The 17,896-nt window shown below is 38.6% G+C and overlaps 1 protein-coding gene across 2 annotated transcripts in view; it reads right to left on the reverse strand.

Annotated features, from left to right (window-relative positions):
* The window catches only part of meis2a (Meis homeobox 2a), an 83,476-nt gene extending 73,912 nt beyond the window's left edge, over positions 1-9,564 (reverse strand). For both annotated transcript variants that reach the window (XM_030776396.1, XM_030776388.1), the window contains exons 1-6: positions 8,940-9,564; positions 8,185-8,417; positions 7,294-7,435; positions 6,846-6,896; positions 6,185-6,235; positions 5,555-5,704 (exon numbers count right to left, since the gene is read on the reverse strand). In XM_030776396.1, coding sequence (XP_030632256.1) covers positions 5,555-5,704; positions 6,185-6,235; positions 6,846-6,896; positions 7,294-7,435; positions 8,185-8,417; positions 8,940-8,951 — 639 coding nt within the window. In that variant the 5' untranslated portion in view covers positions 8,952-9,564. The remainder of the gene's footprint in view (positions 1-5,554; positions 5,705-6,184; positions 6,236-6,845; positions 6,897-7,293; positions 7,436-8,184; positions 8,418-8,939) is intronic.
* Positions 9,565-17,896: the final 8,332 nt, after the last annotated feature.

The following is a 17,896-nucleotide window of genomic DNA, read 5'->3' on the forward strand; positions in this document are numbered from 1 at the left end:
GATAATTAGGAGTCAAACGAGGTTCAGTCCATGCTCTTCCCTAATTGTGTTAAAAACGCTCTGTCACTACAACGAGGGGGGGGGGGGGGGCAAGCGAGGGGCGATAGCCCCGTCAGCCAGTTTAGAGCAACAACACAATGGGAGTAGATGGAAAATAAGATACACGGAAGGCCGGTCTCTGGGGGCAGCTTTTTCTATTTGCCGGGGTTACCGACCGGCGGTTGATAATGCAAGTTGTAATTAATATAAAAGCATGAGACAATATGGGGAAAAGCTTGTAGTACAGCAGGCCACAAGAGAAAACGGGGGACCTCCATCAACATCTACTCATTTTTCACTGACACACACCTGCCCTGCCCATCAAAACACTACTCTGCCAGCATTTTTCTTTTCTCTCTCTCTCCCTGTCTCTCTCTCTCTGTCTCTCTCTCTCTGTCTCTCTCTCTCTCTCTTTTTTCTCTCTGCCTCTCAATATCCCTTAAAATTTCAAATAAAATTGATTTAGCACTATCACTGGGGTTGTACTCAGATTCCCAGGAAACCTGATGTACCTACTAAAAAAAAAAAAAAAAAACGTGTGTAAGAGCAGAGCAGGTTGAGAATGAGCGCAGCAGTGTGAAAAAAGGCCGCGAGTCCTCTCTCTCTCTCTGGAAAGACTACGAGGTACAGATCCCAACACGCTGACACACAAGAAATACATCACACCCATAAATCTTTACCAGCTGACATTACAAGATGCAATTTATGCTTAAAATCCTTGCACATTTTTCTCAAATTTAACACATAATTATATAGGCGCTCCAAAAAATAATAAAAAAAAAAGGTGTTTGATTGTATCTTCGCTGTTTTTGAATAGCTAAGTATTTACAAAAACATCAATTATGTGACAAGAATTTAAAAAAGAAATGGTAACATTAATTGGGCATAAATTAATTTGACAGTTGGGTGTTTTAAGTGATGCGATCGCGTGTACGTATGTTTTCATTTTCTTGGGTGAGAAATATTCTCCACGGGGTAATGCAAAGCACATTACATGCACAATCATTTTCATCAAAGCTTAGAGATAACACTAATCTGACAGCATTTTGCCTGTGGGGGATTTATTTTCCAAAACATGTAAACATCACACCACTATCTCCAAATTGATTAACTCAACAATATGTGTTAAACAAAAACAAGAAAGACAAAACATAGTTTTGGAAAATTACGTTATTAATTTAATATTTGTAGTTACAACCTAAGCAATAAATATGTTCAATTACAAAGTTTTTTGCATGTTTTAATGAAAACGCATATTAATGTTTCTACAAATTACTGTGGAAACCAACATCAATTTGAATATGCCTTAGCACACAATCATGCAGCATTGTATTATGAAGCCAAGCAACAAGTGAGTTCATTTCTCCAGCCATTGTTTTGGGGAGGTGGGTAAGGGGAGGTTCTGTCGACAGGCCTGTGCAGTCAAAATCTAATCAAGTAGGAAATGTCCAACCAAGACGTCATACTACCACTAAACAATTGTGTGAGACGCTTTCTGCCAGCACAAAATGTGTTGTTTCAAAAAATAATATTTCATGTGCTGTTTCAATTGGAAGACCCTCAAAACGAGCATATATCCATGACTTAGGTCCTGCTGCAGGCAATATGCATGCAAGCACAGACTGGATGAGCTGTCTGTCACCAGGCTAAGACCATGTAAATAACTTTAGAACACACACACACACACAGAGGGAGAGAGAGAGAGCGAGAGAGAGAGAGAGAGAGAGAGAGAGAGAGAGAGAGAGAGAGAGAGAGAGAGCAAGAGAGAGAGAGCGAGAGAGAGAGAGAGAGAGAGAGAGAGAGAGAGAGCGAGAGAGAGAGAGAGAGAGAGAGAGAGAGACATGACTTCCAATTGATTTCTATTTTATATGCTGAACTATGATTGCTGTGAATATATTTAGTTAAGATTGTTAGAGTGCTCTTGAGAGAAATGCATCTGCTAGAGATTGACATGTAAACAAGAATGTTTTCAATCTGCCCATGCAAAGCTTAGATAACCTCTGCAGGCACTACAAGCATAAGAAATACAAGTAGAGAATGAGAAAGAGGGAGAAACGGAGAGAGAGAGAGAGAGAGAGAGAGAGAGAGAGAGAGAGCTTCAACACTACGAAAGGATCTCAGTTGTGCGGGACGGGATAACTATAGCTAACACTATCACTCTATTAAAACTACAATACAAGTGTGGGGTGCCAAAGCACAAAGACAAAATTCATTAGCACAGATAATGTTCAGCACGCATTAATTCCATTCTCTCTTTTAATTGGATGTAGCACCAAATGAGACAGAAATTTCAGTTCATTAATTAAAAGACAAAAGTGTGTGACAGTGATGACTAAGCTAACAGCTCTGATTATTAGCAGAGATTGAGTTACCCCCCCCCCCCTCGTTTTTATTTCTTATCTGTGAAGAAAAATGATTATATTTCTTTTTGGAGTAGGATTGGGGGGGGGGGCTTACACGGGCTAATGAAAGGGAGGTGAAGGTGGTACAGTAACAGGAAACAAATATAAAAAATTGCCAATGTGTCAAAAGCCTCATCTCATCTGACAATGTCATAATCCAGTAAACATAAAGCCAATGCTGCATTCAGGTGTAAATAGAGGCAGTCATATTAAACCACTCAGGGAAAGGAAAGAGAGGAACAGAGGGAACGAGAAGGAAAACACAAAAAAAACGAACACATCGTGGCTGTCTCCTTAACCCAGTGAGGAACTTCATCATCTTACAATAACTTTTCCTCAAATGAGATGTAGCCCTGGATGATACGTTGAAAATGCATTTCAAAGCAAAGGAGTGAATGAACATAAGAGATTCTAAATAAATAAATTAGGCGACTATCTAACTATCAAATTGCTTTCCTCTTCCAAACCTCCAAAAAGAGTCTAAAAATAAATTATAAAACACAGCCAAAATCAAAACTATGTACAAAGAGATAAAAGGGAGTGTGTGGCTTTATGTGTCTGTTTCAAACCAGTCTCTTGTGTGTGTTTATTTTGCAGCTCTCCTGTATCAGGAAATGTATTCACTCATTTATGCTAAAACACCTCTGCCCATTCAGGTTCCAAATTCAGGCCTGTATGCCTTACATTAATGTGCATGCCTACGTCTTTAGACACCAAAAGAACACATACCGGTAGTCTAAATACACAGCTGATGCTACGGCACTATCACTGTCATATAGGCTACAAACATCGGCGCATAGCATTATTCATAATGTCATAAGTGCGTGTGTGTCTGTGTGTGTGTGTGTGTATGTGTGCCTGTGATATATATATATATATACATATATATATATGTGTGTGTGTGTGTGTGTGTGTGTGTGTATCTATGTATGTGTGTATATGTATGTATGTATGTATGTGTATATATACATATATAAACACGTAAAATTTCTAAAATAGTGCGCACACCTCTACACTTCTTTTCAACAATGACAAGCCCACAATGCAAATATTTGGAGTAATAACAGTGTAATACACTCAGCAAATCCTACACTGCAAGCCGAAGTGCGCTCAATAGAGATTTTGCATATCAATAATCTGATATCCCTGCTCGGTGAGAGCGGATTCTATTATATAGGCAAAGTCTCTCTCTCTCTCTCTCTCTCTCTCTCTCTCCCTGTATGTGTGTGTGTGTGTGTGTGTGTGCGTGTGTGTTAACAAACAGCAAAAAAGCAAGAAAAACGTTAGCTTTGATATTCTCGGGCGAAGCAATTAGCTGTCATTGATGCCACAAGACAGAAATAAATCGCTCCAAACTAAAATACTAATGAGGTGGTCAGTGTGTAAACGACTTCAAGATGAATAACCTGCCGTGCACAGTTTTGTATTTATGGCTGAGCCATACTCTCCCAATATTGCCAAATTTAATTCTCTTGATTATTATTACACTACTTACAAGTCGCCCCACGACATTTGTGTGTGTCTAGATATTGTGACTGAGCGCCGAAAATTGGCTTGAGCATCAACCATCTGCCACGAAACTAAACAGGCTAGTTTATCTAATCTCTTTAGTATAAACAACAGCATGCTTCATTTCTACACTTATTCACAACGCGAGTTGCGCTAGAGTTTGCGCTTTTCGCTGGTGATGCTCCACCACCCCAGGAGGACGCCTCCATTCTAGTTTTTCACCTAACAGCCACTTAACCAAACCATATGAGCACGGCGGTCAGTCAAAGGCACCCCGGCACTGTTATAGCTGGACCCAACAGATGTACTGGAGTGACTTTGCATAACACTTAAAGCTGCTTTAATTCCTAATAGGCTTGAGCTAGTGCTGCAGATAAATATTAAGCAGTCATTCTGTCGCGATATGGGCTCCACCAATTCCACCAAATGTGTGAACTCCGCTTCTCTCTCTCTCTCTCTCTCTCTCTCTCTCAATTGTAAAATATGACTTCAGTTTACGATTAATCGCAACAGAAATATTAAAGCTCATCAGTGCTATATTTTACAGTGGCCTATTTATTTTCACCGAAGGAAAATTTCACGTTTTAACCACGGGATCGATTTCTTCACATAAAGGTACTGTAGGCAGCCCTTACTCAGGTGCATATAATTGAATTCAGTATTATGGAGCCTCCAGGCCGTAAAATGGACGCAAAGGAGTGGGACCACTACAGAACAAAAACCACAAGGCGATCGATAAGAAACAATTAAACACATTAACATCAACAGCGAGTAACGTCATTGCTGAGCTGCCAGGCCATGAGCCTGAGACACAATATGAACTTGACATTGATGTTAGTCCAGACTCAACCGTGAAAAAACACTTTCTTCTGCTAAAAAACTAACAGATTAGACATCCACACGGCCAGACGTTCTCCGTCATTTGTTTCTCTTTTGCGTGAGCATACACTACACCTCTTTTCATCTACACACCACATTTGCCACATATTCCCATTACATAAAAACAATGAATTTGATACCTTATATGAAACTTATTCAATATCAAAAGTCTCTCCGTGTCTAAAGAATCCGAAGATCTATCGAGTGTTCACAAAGGTCAACCATTTCAAATAACGAGCGTCGCAGTAATTCCTCTAACAAACAAAATAAACGAATTTTAAATAAAGCTGTTCATATAAACACTAAAATGCCTGTTCATGAAGTATCGTTAAACACATTTTGTAGTCTAGAGGCAAATGTTAAGATAACGTCAATAAGTTAGTTCGGTTAAAACACATCTTAGTAGAAGTAGCTCACAGCTTGCATATTTAGCAATGCAGGCCTACTCTGTGGAACATTTCCTCTCATATCCTCTCATACACCAAATAATCCACTTTCCTCGACATGTAAATGTGGAGACATACACTGACAGCAAGTACGTTGTAACACACACACACACACACTCACGCACGTACGCACACACAAGGCGAGCGCACGCGCGCGCCACACACACACGCACACACACACACACACACACACACACACACACACACACACACAGAGTATAGACGGATTATACAAAGACAATAATCAATTATGAGACCAATTAAAACCATGTTACTTACATGATCAGCTAAGTTAGTTGAAGATCCCGAAAGTTCTTCGTGGTCCGACTTTGAACTACCATCCCGTTCGTCAATGACTAGATCTATTGGCATTTTTCCTTTCAAACAACTTATGTACCGGTGGCAAAAATTGTCGCAGAGCTCGTGAACCTAAAAGAAGACAAGAATACCCCTAAGTTTCAGGACGAGGAAGCTCAACAGTCAGTCCAAGAATAACTACAATTAAGGGGCATTATCGGCCAAGGCAAGGAAACAATAGTGAAATTGTTGCTGAGCTTATTATTCTCGGGAGACCAGAGCAACAAGTTGGACAGGGCGTAAAAAAGTGTTTGTTTGCTCCTGGACATTTGTGACCCCGCAATCATTTTCCATATTAGAAAAGTTTGGATTCCTTTAACATTAAACAACGCTCGCACCAATACGTGATGGGAGACCATGAGGCAAAATTATGGTAACAAAGGTATTTCCAATTGCATTCGGATGCCTTTTATGAAATTGTCCGGCCAATGAGATTTTGCAAATTAAAATTTCAGAATTCCGATATGCTATGATTTGGAGTGAATTAATGATCTCAAAATCTATTAGGCTGAAAAAAAATTAAAATTCTGATGTCAATAAAGGTGATCTTACCTTCTCTAATTCCAAAAGGTGAAATCGTAATACTTGTATGGCTTGTATCATCTGAAAGGAGCAAAAGGTTAAGTTAGTTTCTGTTGTTCTTGTCTCTCTGAGATTTACTGCTGCAATACTTCTACAAAGTAAGATTTAATTCAGAGACCTGTGTACGTTTGTGTGGGATTTAACACGCTAGACTATGTAAAATAAAATTAAATTAAAAAAAGAAAACACTGCAAGATAAAGCGTGTATATTACGTTGAAATGTAAAACAATATGCCGTACAATAACTACACGTCTACATCACACCAAACAGCAAAACAAAAGATCACACAATGCAGCAGCGACCAAATCTTAACTTCAGATGGGGTAATTATCTAGGGTAGTAGAAAATCAGCCTAGTGTGGCGTCCCGGCGCTTGCCCTTCCCTAATCAGTGACTTCCCTCACGGCCGCTTATGGTAGCCTAATGCGCTGCCACTCGAGACCCCTCTGAGCTTCCCCTTGTTCACTTCAAAGAAAGCTGACCAACATCTGTGTTGTGCTTTTGCATCAAATCCCCCTCATATTTACTTTGTTATCCCAAGAACAGATACAGGAAACAAAAACCAGTGACATTTAAAGCAGGGACTAAGGTGATGTCAAAGAGACAAGAAGTGATCATGAATTGAGCTTACCAAATTGTCCAACTCTGGATTTGAAGAAAATAAAGGTTTTTCTGCACGAACCTAAAATACATTGAAATCGGAGTTAATTTGACTTCGCTAGCTGCTCAAGGAACACATTTGTGTGTTAAATATTTTAGTTAAAATTTCGTAATAAATTTCGAAGCATAATACACGACCTCATAATTTTAAAAATGCAGCCCTACACTACGTTACTCTTAAAATACTAACAGGTAAGTTAAAAAAAAAAAAAGCGCATTATAGTACCAGTGGATCAATTTGCAGAATTCAAAATAATATTTATTCAAACAGACATTAAGTATCTATGATTTCGGAGAAATGCATAAATATCCTAAAGTTATATCTCTAGTAATATTCATAAAGTAGTTTTCCATAAAATACTGTCAAAGTACGCGGTATTAAAGATCAAAAGATGACTGAAATATGTCTTAGGAATGACCTGTTTGGCAAAGACTGCGATGTCCTCATTGAAGGAGTCGGAAGAGCAGACATCGCCGCCTGCAACCCCGGGCTCCCGGGGAGTGCAAGTCGCCAACTCGCACTTCTCAAACACCAGCGCGAGCAAAGGGAATAAGGGATGACTGAAAGAGGGTAAAGGAGGCTGAGTAAAAGTCTGAGTAAAATGTTCTAAACGATGAAAGAGGCTAGTGTGTATCTTAAAAGTTTAAGTCTATAAATCTCCACTTTGTTTCTAAATATTCTTGGCGTCAGATGTTTACACTGAACATTAATCCGTGAGTATAAAATGCAGTTTTTCAGTTACTTTGTCGATTTATTTTTAATTTTGAAAACCAATTGAGCCCAAAATATGTGTCTTAAATATACTTACTGGTACACATTGTTTACAGTAGAACAATAGCTGAACTTAGATTTTGCTCTAAGTATTGCTGTTGCCCTAAAACGAGTCCCTCCTCCAAGAATTATAACTTAGTTAAGAGCAAGTTGTCACGCTATTCAGAACGTTTAAGTTCAAAAATGGGTTCTGTTAATTATGTTGTTTTTTCTCCTCGACGGTTTATACTGTAACGCACTTCGACGTGCAGAAATGTTTCCATGTAACCAAACAAAAAGATACATTAACTTTTACAGCCGAAAAACTAGTTTATTTCTGTGACCATAATATCGATTTTCAAGCAAATTGCCTGCTCGGACATGGGACAAATTGTAGTTGCTTAAACTTGTCGATATTGTACCTTATCAAATTTAATCAAAATAAAACACCGAAGCTGAATAAACTTGGCAGAGACTACTCTGGTTCGTGTTATTATCATTAACGTTGTTTTAAAAAACTGAAAATAAGTTCATGAGTTTCCTCATGAATTTCACTTACCCATAAATTTGATCTTTATCTCTCTTTAAAACATCATTGACAGCTGAGCCCATGCTGGTGGGCATAACGTTAGGATGGGGAGCATGTGCTCCGTAGTGCTGGCTAGCGTGAAGCGGCGGTCCGTGATTCAAGTGGTGTACTTGGGGAAGCGGCCGAGGAGCATGCGGATCCCCGTACATAGATGCCGGAACTCCAACTCCGTCCATGCCCCCATAGTGGGCTAGTTCATCGTACTAGAATAAAAACCAATATAAAAGTTAGAAGGATACAAAGAAATATTCACACAAAAAAAGAACCGATAAGGTTCTGTGACACAGTAGGCTAATTTCCTGAAAAATAAAGCCGAAACCGGAGTGTGACTTCAGCAGATGAAGGAAACACACACATGGATCTCCACAAAATACTACTTTGTTGTTTTAGAGAACAAATCGCTCTGTTGCGACGTGATGTGTAAAGTGAAAGCTTGAGTATGTTTGTGATTACCAAAAACATTCTAAAGTCCTATTTGCCGAAGGTGAGTTACTTTCGTATTAGTTAAGTGTCCCTTTAAAACTGCTGCCCTAGCGCTGCGAAGCCGCTGGTGGAGCAGAGCCTGACACGCCGCTTCAGGAGTAAGGATACGACAGAAATGTCAAATAAAACGCTGAAGATCGCTGTACTTTGTAAATTAACAGCCACCGACACGCGGTGAGCGATAGTCGAGGGCCCTCCGATAGTGGATTTGTATAGGTAAGTGTTGGAGATTTAAAACCTACCCTTTGCGCCATCAGGCTGCCCTCCAATAAACTCCTGGATATGTCGTATATTTAATATCCCAGTCTGGTAAGAAAGTGATTTAGTGGTAAGACTCCTTTTTCAACCAACTTGGTGAATTCTCCTATTCTCCAATATGATTCGGTTCAAGCACAGACATCAGCAGGAGTTTTGCAATGTTTCTTGTTTTCTTCTTTGTCCAAAAAAGAAAAAAAAAATGTCAAGCACCAAACTGAACGTTACAATCGGCCCATCAACAACCTGCATGTAACTAAACTGTCGTGTCTCATGGCTTTTTGCCACTCCAGCTGTCAATCAAAGCCAAGGGTTGTCAAGGTAATGAATGAATGATGGTTGGTGATGATGTTCAAGAAAGGATGAATCTTTTTATGCCCGTTTTCACTCCGCGTCTCTCCTGTTCAGCCTCCGGTGCGCTATCTTGTTTTATTATTACTGTAGAAAACAGAAAAAAAGAAAAAAGCAATAGAAATTAAGGAATTGTAGTTGAGTTCTCTTCGTTTTCCCGGTAGGTATTTGGTGTATCTCGCAGTCTGAGATGAGTGAGTGTCAGTGAGTGTTGGCAGGTTGGCTGCTAGCTTGCTTATAGAACAGAGTCAGTTCGCAGCGCTCATCGGCGGGAGAATGAAATGACGGAACCCGGAAGTAGTGGTGGCCATAGCCAGTCGTACGGCAGCTACAGAGAGAGAGGGAGAGGGAGAGAGAGAGAAAGAGAGGAGAGACCAAACCCCATGATATGCGGAGTATGCACCAGGACGGCTTCAACTCAACACGGGGGTGGGGGGGCAAACAACACAACATCGTATCTTACTCCTCTTTACCAACAACCGCCAGCTCTCTCTCGTCGATAAGGGACTGAAAGTGACTGTTTGGATGGAACTGAACAGAGTCGGGAAACCGCACTTTAATAAATTGTCAAATGATTCAAGCGTGTAGCCTAGTTCAAGAATGAAAACACACAAAAGCTCTAAAAGTGGCAAAATTAGGCTTCTACAGTACTTAACTATCGATAGACTGTTGCATTGGTAGTGTATAACCTCATTGTTGCCTGTTTTAAGATGATCTGTTGGGTTTATTTGGGTTGTAGGACTGTTTACGTTCTCAGTCTGACCAGCCTGAAAATTGAGAAGTAAACACGCTTTTTATATACGTGAGCCGCCTCATATGACGAGTTATTACCATAAGTTTAAAAGACTGACATGGTCTTGAACAAGACTTTCACGTCTTAACATGTGAGGCTATAATTTGTTATCACCGCCTGGCCGTGCTGGCTTATAAACGGAATTAGTTTTGTTATACCCTACCTTTAATATGACCACTAATTATAAATTGGGTTATTTTAGAAAAAGGGCTACTGTACCATTTCTGAACGGAAAGAACTTTTCCACAAAGTGAATTCGTGGAAAAGTGAATTTGTGGGGGAAAAGTGATCTTGTATGAGTCTTTCGTCCAATCGTATCTCAAGACAGAAATCCGTGCCTTACCTCAGAGCAGTCAATTATCAAAGCGGCCCAGCATCATCAATCATCCGCTGATCCTGAAGTTTAGAGGAGGAGCAATGCTCCCACCATCGATTGCAATACGGTTGGCCCCTTTCTCCCCAGACCAACGTTTTTTTTGTGCTCAAATCCGAAACAGGCCATCCATCCTTTTTAATATTTAGGCTCATCAATGATAATACACACCGTTGTGCATGTGACATCATCGTTGTATTGATATGTTTTCCACATAAATGGCTACATTTATGGCTATGTGACGTTTTTGCTGCCGAAATTAACCATTCATGGTTTAGAGGAGCTTGGCAGTTTGTCTAGGACTGGACGTAAACGCATTGTTAAGGTCAATAAACAACTTATATTCACAAAACAGCCGTTTGGTTGTTTGGGTCGGTAATAGAAATATCAATTGAAAAGATTTTATCAGTGATACCAGCAGTAGTTCTGTTTATGACACAAAGGGGAGGGAAGCATTACATGAGAAAGTTTAACTGAAGGGTTGACAAACGGCTGTGCGGACACTGCAACGTGCAATAGCGCGAGAGGGGACTTCAGTGGTGTGCGCAGAACGGCATGGCATTTTCTCCCGGTACGTCTGACCACTGTTACACACACTGCGTAGCGACCGCTGTGACTGAGCAAGCAACTGAAGACCGGTATTCTTGCCTTTAAAATCAGCAACTCAAAGAAACTCTCCCGTTTCTTTTAAGAATTGCAGAAAGGACCACGCATGATATTACTCGGACAAACCACGGTAAGTCATTCAGAACGTCCTTTGTTTCTGGTAAGTGTACCATAAGACGGGAGTGTCCTGAGGAAAGCGTCAGTGAGAAGTTGAGAACTTCGAGGAGTATTATCATAAACCTGCAGTTTGAGGAAGAATAGGACATAATCACCGTGCGGCGACACAGAAACCTTGCCTTTAATTTGACTCCGTACTACGAGATGTAGCCTACATGACCGTGCCGAGGGACTTCCTTTAGTATTTCCCGTTCATTCGCACACAGAGTTGCATAAGATTTCTTAACCATTTTAATTGTGTCACAATCAAAAATTGTTTCTGCGCAATCTGCTTACTCTTTTCAGAGAGGACAGGTCGTGTGACGGGTCAATCCTATAACCTTACTTTGTTATTATTAATTTATTTTATTTTTTTAAGAAGGTTCATTTTGGGGTTTTTTTGTTTGTTTTGTTTTGTTTTGTTTTTTCTTTTCCTGATAATTAAATTGGACAGTGGTAATCTAATCATAGTTGAAGACTGAGAACGCCAACTCAGATACTTTTAATGAAGCCATTGCGAGCTCAAGAGCGATAGTCTTAAGTACAGCATAATCACTAGTATAATTATATAAATGCTCATAAAACAAACACTTGGATCAAGTCATTCCTCTTAGTTGTGAAAGTTTAAACTAATGGGTGCCTCTAAAAAAAGCATTAGCATGTAAAGAGGCAATGTACTGTCACCCATAAGAGACACCGACACCGAATTGGACATTCTACATTTGTGGAAAATCTGTGTCCCACTAGAACAGTAAGTCAGTCAGCATGCGGATTTCTGCGCCTCTGCAGAAGATGGCATTAACAGACGGTAAAATTTCATCTCGTGGTGTCAAATTGAGGTCAGTTTAGGGTTAAAGCTCTCGGTGTCCGCGTGGGACATGCTCAGCTGCGTTCGGATTCATTAGGGGGGCCAGAGGATCCATTTCAAGAAAAACACTACCAAGACAATCACGAGGCTACGGAACCGCTCCGTATCATGTCCGTGCTTGCGCCCGTACTGTATAACAAACAACTGTTAAATCTGCAGAATGTATCCCTCCAGTTTTGCCCCTTACTACATGTGTTGTGTTGCTTATTTCGGCGTCATTTCAACAACACCAGTTTAAAAAAAGTGTAGAAAACAACTATCCACATATTTCCCATGGTAGTCGCTGATAGATATATAAACCCTTTTAAACTATATTCATAAATATAGAATGCCCTATGTCACGTGAACATCACTTAAATCTTTTTAGGTGTTCTGGCTTGGTTGTCCTAGGTTTGTATTCTTGTTGAGATTCATTTAAACAAATTCATAACAACAAAAAGTAAAAGGAGATACCGTTATGGATTGCTCAGAAATGCCAAAAATGAACCAAGTTTTAAAAGTTACCTGGTTGTCAATATCAAATAATAGCAATAGTTTAATCTTGTTTTCACATATAACTTAAGTCAGTGTACTATATACTACTCGCAAAAAAAACAATAAAAAAATAAAAAACAATAGCTACTCCGTTTAACTTTTTCCACCCATAAATTAAGAGATTTCTAGAGATTTTGTTTTCTATATTTGGAAGACACGCATGTCCCTCTCGACACGCTAGCATAGTTTTGCAGTGCACTGGTTGTTTGGTTGAGAGAGGATGTTGTGATGAATTATTTTTTGTTAATATAATTCTTCTCTGTGTTTACATCAGGCAATACTCTGCATTACCTCATCGTGTTGAACTCTTTCTGACCTCCAAGTGAAATGTGACTGGGGTCTTTGAGAGTAGACTGTGCAACTCAAATACTTGTAAAAGTTTCGCGACTAACTGTAAATTCTTCAGTCTGAAAGGCGTATTTTCCCTTTTACTCTCTCTCATAGTCCTTGGATCCGTGAAAGGGAGGGTTGGAGGGGTTATACAGAATGTTACCAAGGCATTCCCATGGAAATTTGAGGGATCTCTGTGGCTTTAGCTCGCTCACTGTGTAAAATATGAAACCCTCTAGCGACATCTGGCGGATATCATCTGGCCATCACTTTCTGTTAGCTCAACGCTCAAGGTGAAATTTCTTCCAAATTTCGAACATAATCAAATTACTGGACAAATTAAAAAAAACACATTTACAAAGAACCGCCAAATATTCATTTTAATAATACGAAATTTAACAATAAACATTGACTTCGTGAGTGTTTCCAAATATCGTAATGTGAAAGTTAATTTAATTCTAATGAGTAGTTTTTAAAAAAAGACAGTTTATGATGTGTCTAAAGTATTTTCACACTGTCGAATGCTTCTTCTATGACCATTTAAAACGAGCAGATAAAACGAATGTGATTGATACTGAACCTTACCAACCTAGTCCTACTGTTACCAGCGGCGTTTAAAGGCTAATATTTCAGGACATCTTTACCCGCTCATCCATTTCTGAAACATAGTTTTTAAAATTTGGAAAATTATTATTATTATTTTTTTTAAACAAACTTTTAATTATTTGGCGATACTTAAAATAGTTGTGGTGTAATACTTATTATTGCAGTAATAATAGTCGTAGTACTGGTATTTGAGACATAAAACCCTATTATTACGTTGTTAATTTTTCCTGTTGTTGATAATGTCACGCTTTATTGTTGTTGATGGTGATCACAAAAATCCCTTTTTTGACCTGCATGAATTCTTTATTGTTAATATTATTTTTTCCAGTAGTTCAATTACAGATCTCCTAGATTTAAGTCTATAATTACTAAACTACACTAAGAATCTATAACCTTTGTTAAAACAGAAAGAAAAAAGAAAAAAACGAATTTTCCCAACACAATTGAAGTACCTACATTAGTAAATTATCGCCCGTATGTTGGTTTTGACTGCGATAAAGCGTAAAATATGGCATATCTGAAAGACTGACGCGTCTTTCTCAGAAACAATCAACGGCACCATACTTGTTTTACAGTCGGACAAAGTCTTGTGATTACAGATATGACGGATCAATGTGTTTTGAAAGGAGTGGCGAACAATTATTAGAAACCTTCATATAGTAATCCCCATGAATATGAAGCAGTGTAATCGTGTGGTCTTATTGTATATTATTATTATTATTATTATTATTATTATTGCGTTCATTATTCTTTCTTATGAGTTTTTTTGTTTTAGCACAGTTTATGGGCATAGCTTAAATCATTGTCCATTATTCGTTGCAACTGAGAGAAATTTAAGTAGAGTCCAGATACAGTGTAGTTAATGGCGGTGACCCTCTCTCGGTGCCTGCGTCGCTCATCATTTATCAGACTTAAGGGCTTAAACAGACGATATTGGCCTACCTTTTATTACTTATCAAACGCTCTGCTCCTTATCTACATTAGTGGAAAGAAGTACATCACTGCCCTTAATGCGGATTTTGAAACAGAAACATGTCCAATAAAGATGCCCTCCCCCGCTGATCAAAGCAAAATATGGCTTAAGGCGCCACTAACACTGCTGTCTATTTAAAGCATTATGGTTCAGGCTATGGTCTCTTTACACAATCCGTTCAAGGAGTTATACGACCTAACTATTTACATTTTAGCGTTCTCAAAAAAAATCGTTAATTCTTTTCCAGATGTATTATTTCATTGACCAAAGCTGTGTCTAAACTGTGTATTGAGCGTAACCTACTCAGATAGAGCTGTTTTTGGTTATATATTTAACAGGCATGTAGAGTCGGTGGCCGTTTACCCATCCTTGAGTTCGGCATTATCTCAAGTTCAGCCATGAAGAGAAATGTGCCTGAACTCATAATCGCATACGTTGCTTTTATGTCTAATAACGCCGGCTTGAATATAAAGGAAAGGTGATCGCTGTACCTTATCACCATAATACGAAAAAGCGCACTGAATCGCATGCAAGTAAATATGGAGCAGTCAGCTTTCGAATTTATGCCTGAAACCTTTTACCCTCTCAATAAAGTGTATTTTTCCGCAGTATGTTTTGTATTGACTTTTAACTGCAACGACTACCTATTAAAACGCTTCATCTAAAATTGACTGTGTCCAATTTATTGTTATAATTTGATAGAAATTAAAATTTCATTCATTTAGTTTCTTTTTTTTTTCTATTTCACGGTATGTCTCAAACAGCGGATGTCTGTCGTCAGCTTAAATACACTATTTACTCTTGATAGTTCCATCTAAGATTTAAAGCCGTATAATAACTATCAAACAAGATGAATTCACATCATGAATAAAACTCATATTGATTTTGAGGGATATAGTCTATACAATATAATTCTGAGTCAGCTTGTGACAAGATATGTTTGTCCACAGATGGAATACTATCCTACTTTGTTGCTGTTTTTAAGACCTCTGCAACACCTTGCCACTATCTTGTTTTTTCAAGGTTGAAGTATTTCATATATCATTAAGCCTTGGACTTGACTTGATCTTTGCGAGGAATTCATCATTTCAGCTCAGATCCACAATTGCATCACCTACTCAACATCTAGTTATATGATGGATCTTACTTAGCTAAACCTTCTTTTGATAAAGTTTTTTAAAAGAATTTCATGGACTAGAAAAGTAGCAAAGACAATTATTCCAAAGGTATACTGATATTTACTGTATTTCTGAAAGAGAGGTGAACATACAATAATCTTTCCCACGTATAGCTTACTGCATGCTTATGAGTAAATTACTCATGTTTTTTTTTCCTGATTTGAGCTTATGCTTGTAATTTTTAATGTCAAACACAACAGAACAAGGAACTGAGCACAATATTTTCAAATATAAATATGCCAGTATTTCCACATACACAGTTTCTTTTGAATATGACAGGGTGTGAGTTGAGTCTCATTTTGTCTTATGTTTGACCAGCCTTCCTAATGAAAGACGTCATCTCCTGCCCACCACACATTTCAAACAGTCACTCAGATCTGACAAGTATCTGATTAGTTTCCTTTCATGCAACTCAAATTAAAAATCTTTCTTACAAAATCCACATTCTAAAAAAAAAAAAGACCAAAATAAAGAAATAAACAAAGGAAAATGAAAAACGGACTTAAACAGCTTTGCCACGTTCATCAGGGTTTTGTTGTCCTTGGTTCTTCCTGTTCTACGTGTTTCCCTAACCGGCTTTAGAGGAGTTCACACGTTCGAGCGGGCGTACGCAGGTAATTATCCAGGATTGTCAAGTCAGGGGAGAACTGATTCAAATGAGGTATGATATATCAAAGAGAAGTGTCTCCTTTAGCAGACTGCCTCTTATCCACAGAGGAGACAGAACTGCGACGACTACCACAGGGACACATGGAGACGCTGGGACAACAGGCAGGCTTATATTCCCTTAGTAAATAAACGACCCAGATGCCCTGGCAATGTTCAGCAAAAACGATGAATATTTGTGTAGTTTTGTACCAGATACATCGAAGCGTGTTTGCATACTGATTCAAAAAGATAGGGGGGAAAAAAAACACACCTTGTTTTGAATTGTTTACAGAGTCCCTCATAAGCTAAGCGGTATCTGGCTTGAATTGTTGATACAAAAATACCCACTCAGCTTGTTTGTGTTGTAATGATTATCTCTGACCAATCAAGCACTTTACTTTAATAGTTGTCTACATAGTGCACCATGATGAAAAATACAATGAGGAAAAGATTATTGGATGAGATCGACAGAGTGTAGAACTTGTTCAGATGACAAAGAAACTCTTTCCATTAATGCTATAAACACAACCTCCTTAGGGAACAAGGAGTTGGTTCTTAGATTAGATTAGGCAAATCACAAAATTATCTATAAATTCATAACCCTGATTCCTTGGTGTTTCAGTAGAGACACACAGAGCTTTTGAATTGGTAATTTTGCTCAATACAATTCCAGCTGAAAACAAGACAAATGTGACATATGAAAGTAAATAAATGTCTATGTGGGTCTGGTGAATGGAACATCTAGACTTTCTATGAAGGATATAAGTTGACTAGGGAAAAAAAACCATGACAGTCATTCATAGTCATTCTCAGTCTACTTCAACAAGTTTAACAAAAGAATTTTGGTTTTGAGGTTTTTTTGTTTCTGCTAACCTTTGGTAAAGTAGGTCAGAATACGACACCACAAATGTAATGCAATGCTTTGCTTGGTTTTCGTGGAATGGTTGGAGGCAAAATCCAGTGTGTAAGAATGTTGTAGAATTTAACATTATAAACACACTTCCCCCCCCTCCAGCACTCAGACAGCTCTAAGGGATACTTTACATGTAAATATTCACTCAGCAAACGGCCCAGCCATTAATTATTGAGCACTATAAAGAACTGTAATACTTTAGTCTTTAACATGTGCATCTTACATTTCACTAGATAGGCTTGAGGATGAACCAGCAGGGGAAAAAAAAACCTCTTAAATAGTCTGGAAGCTAGCTAGAGGAAAAGAAAATGGAGGGTGGGAAAGACATGAACCCCATGTCTCATGGCTGTTTGAAATGTAGCTCAGATAAAAACAGATTGTACGGGAAGGCCACAAATACATTGGAGCTTTCATAGAAGTAATAAGCAAATGCAACATGCCAAATTAAAGGTTTTAGTCATGTAATAGTCAGAGCTGCCCGTGCAGACACGAAGTGTGTAATGACACTCTGACAAATCTGGAATGTATGTAATGGTGATGTGTGTGTGTGATGTCAAATAAGTTACCCAGTAATTTATTTTCTCTCATGTGGTTTCTGTGTTATTCTTCACTTTC

This window comes from Chanos chanos, chromosome 1 (assembly GCF_902362185.1).
Source record: "Chanos chanos chromosome 1, fChaCha1.1, whole genome shotgun sequence".
Lineage (NCBI taxonomy): Eukaryota > Metazoa > Chordata > Actinopteri > Gonorynchiformes > Chanidae > Chanos > Chanos chanos.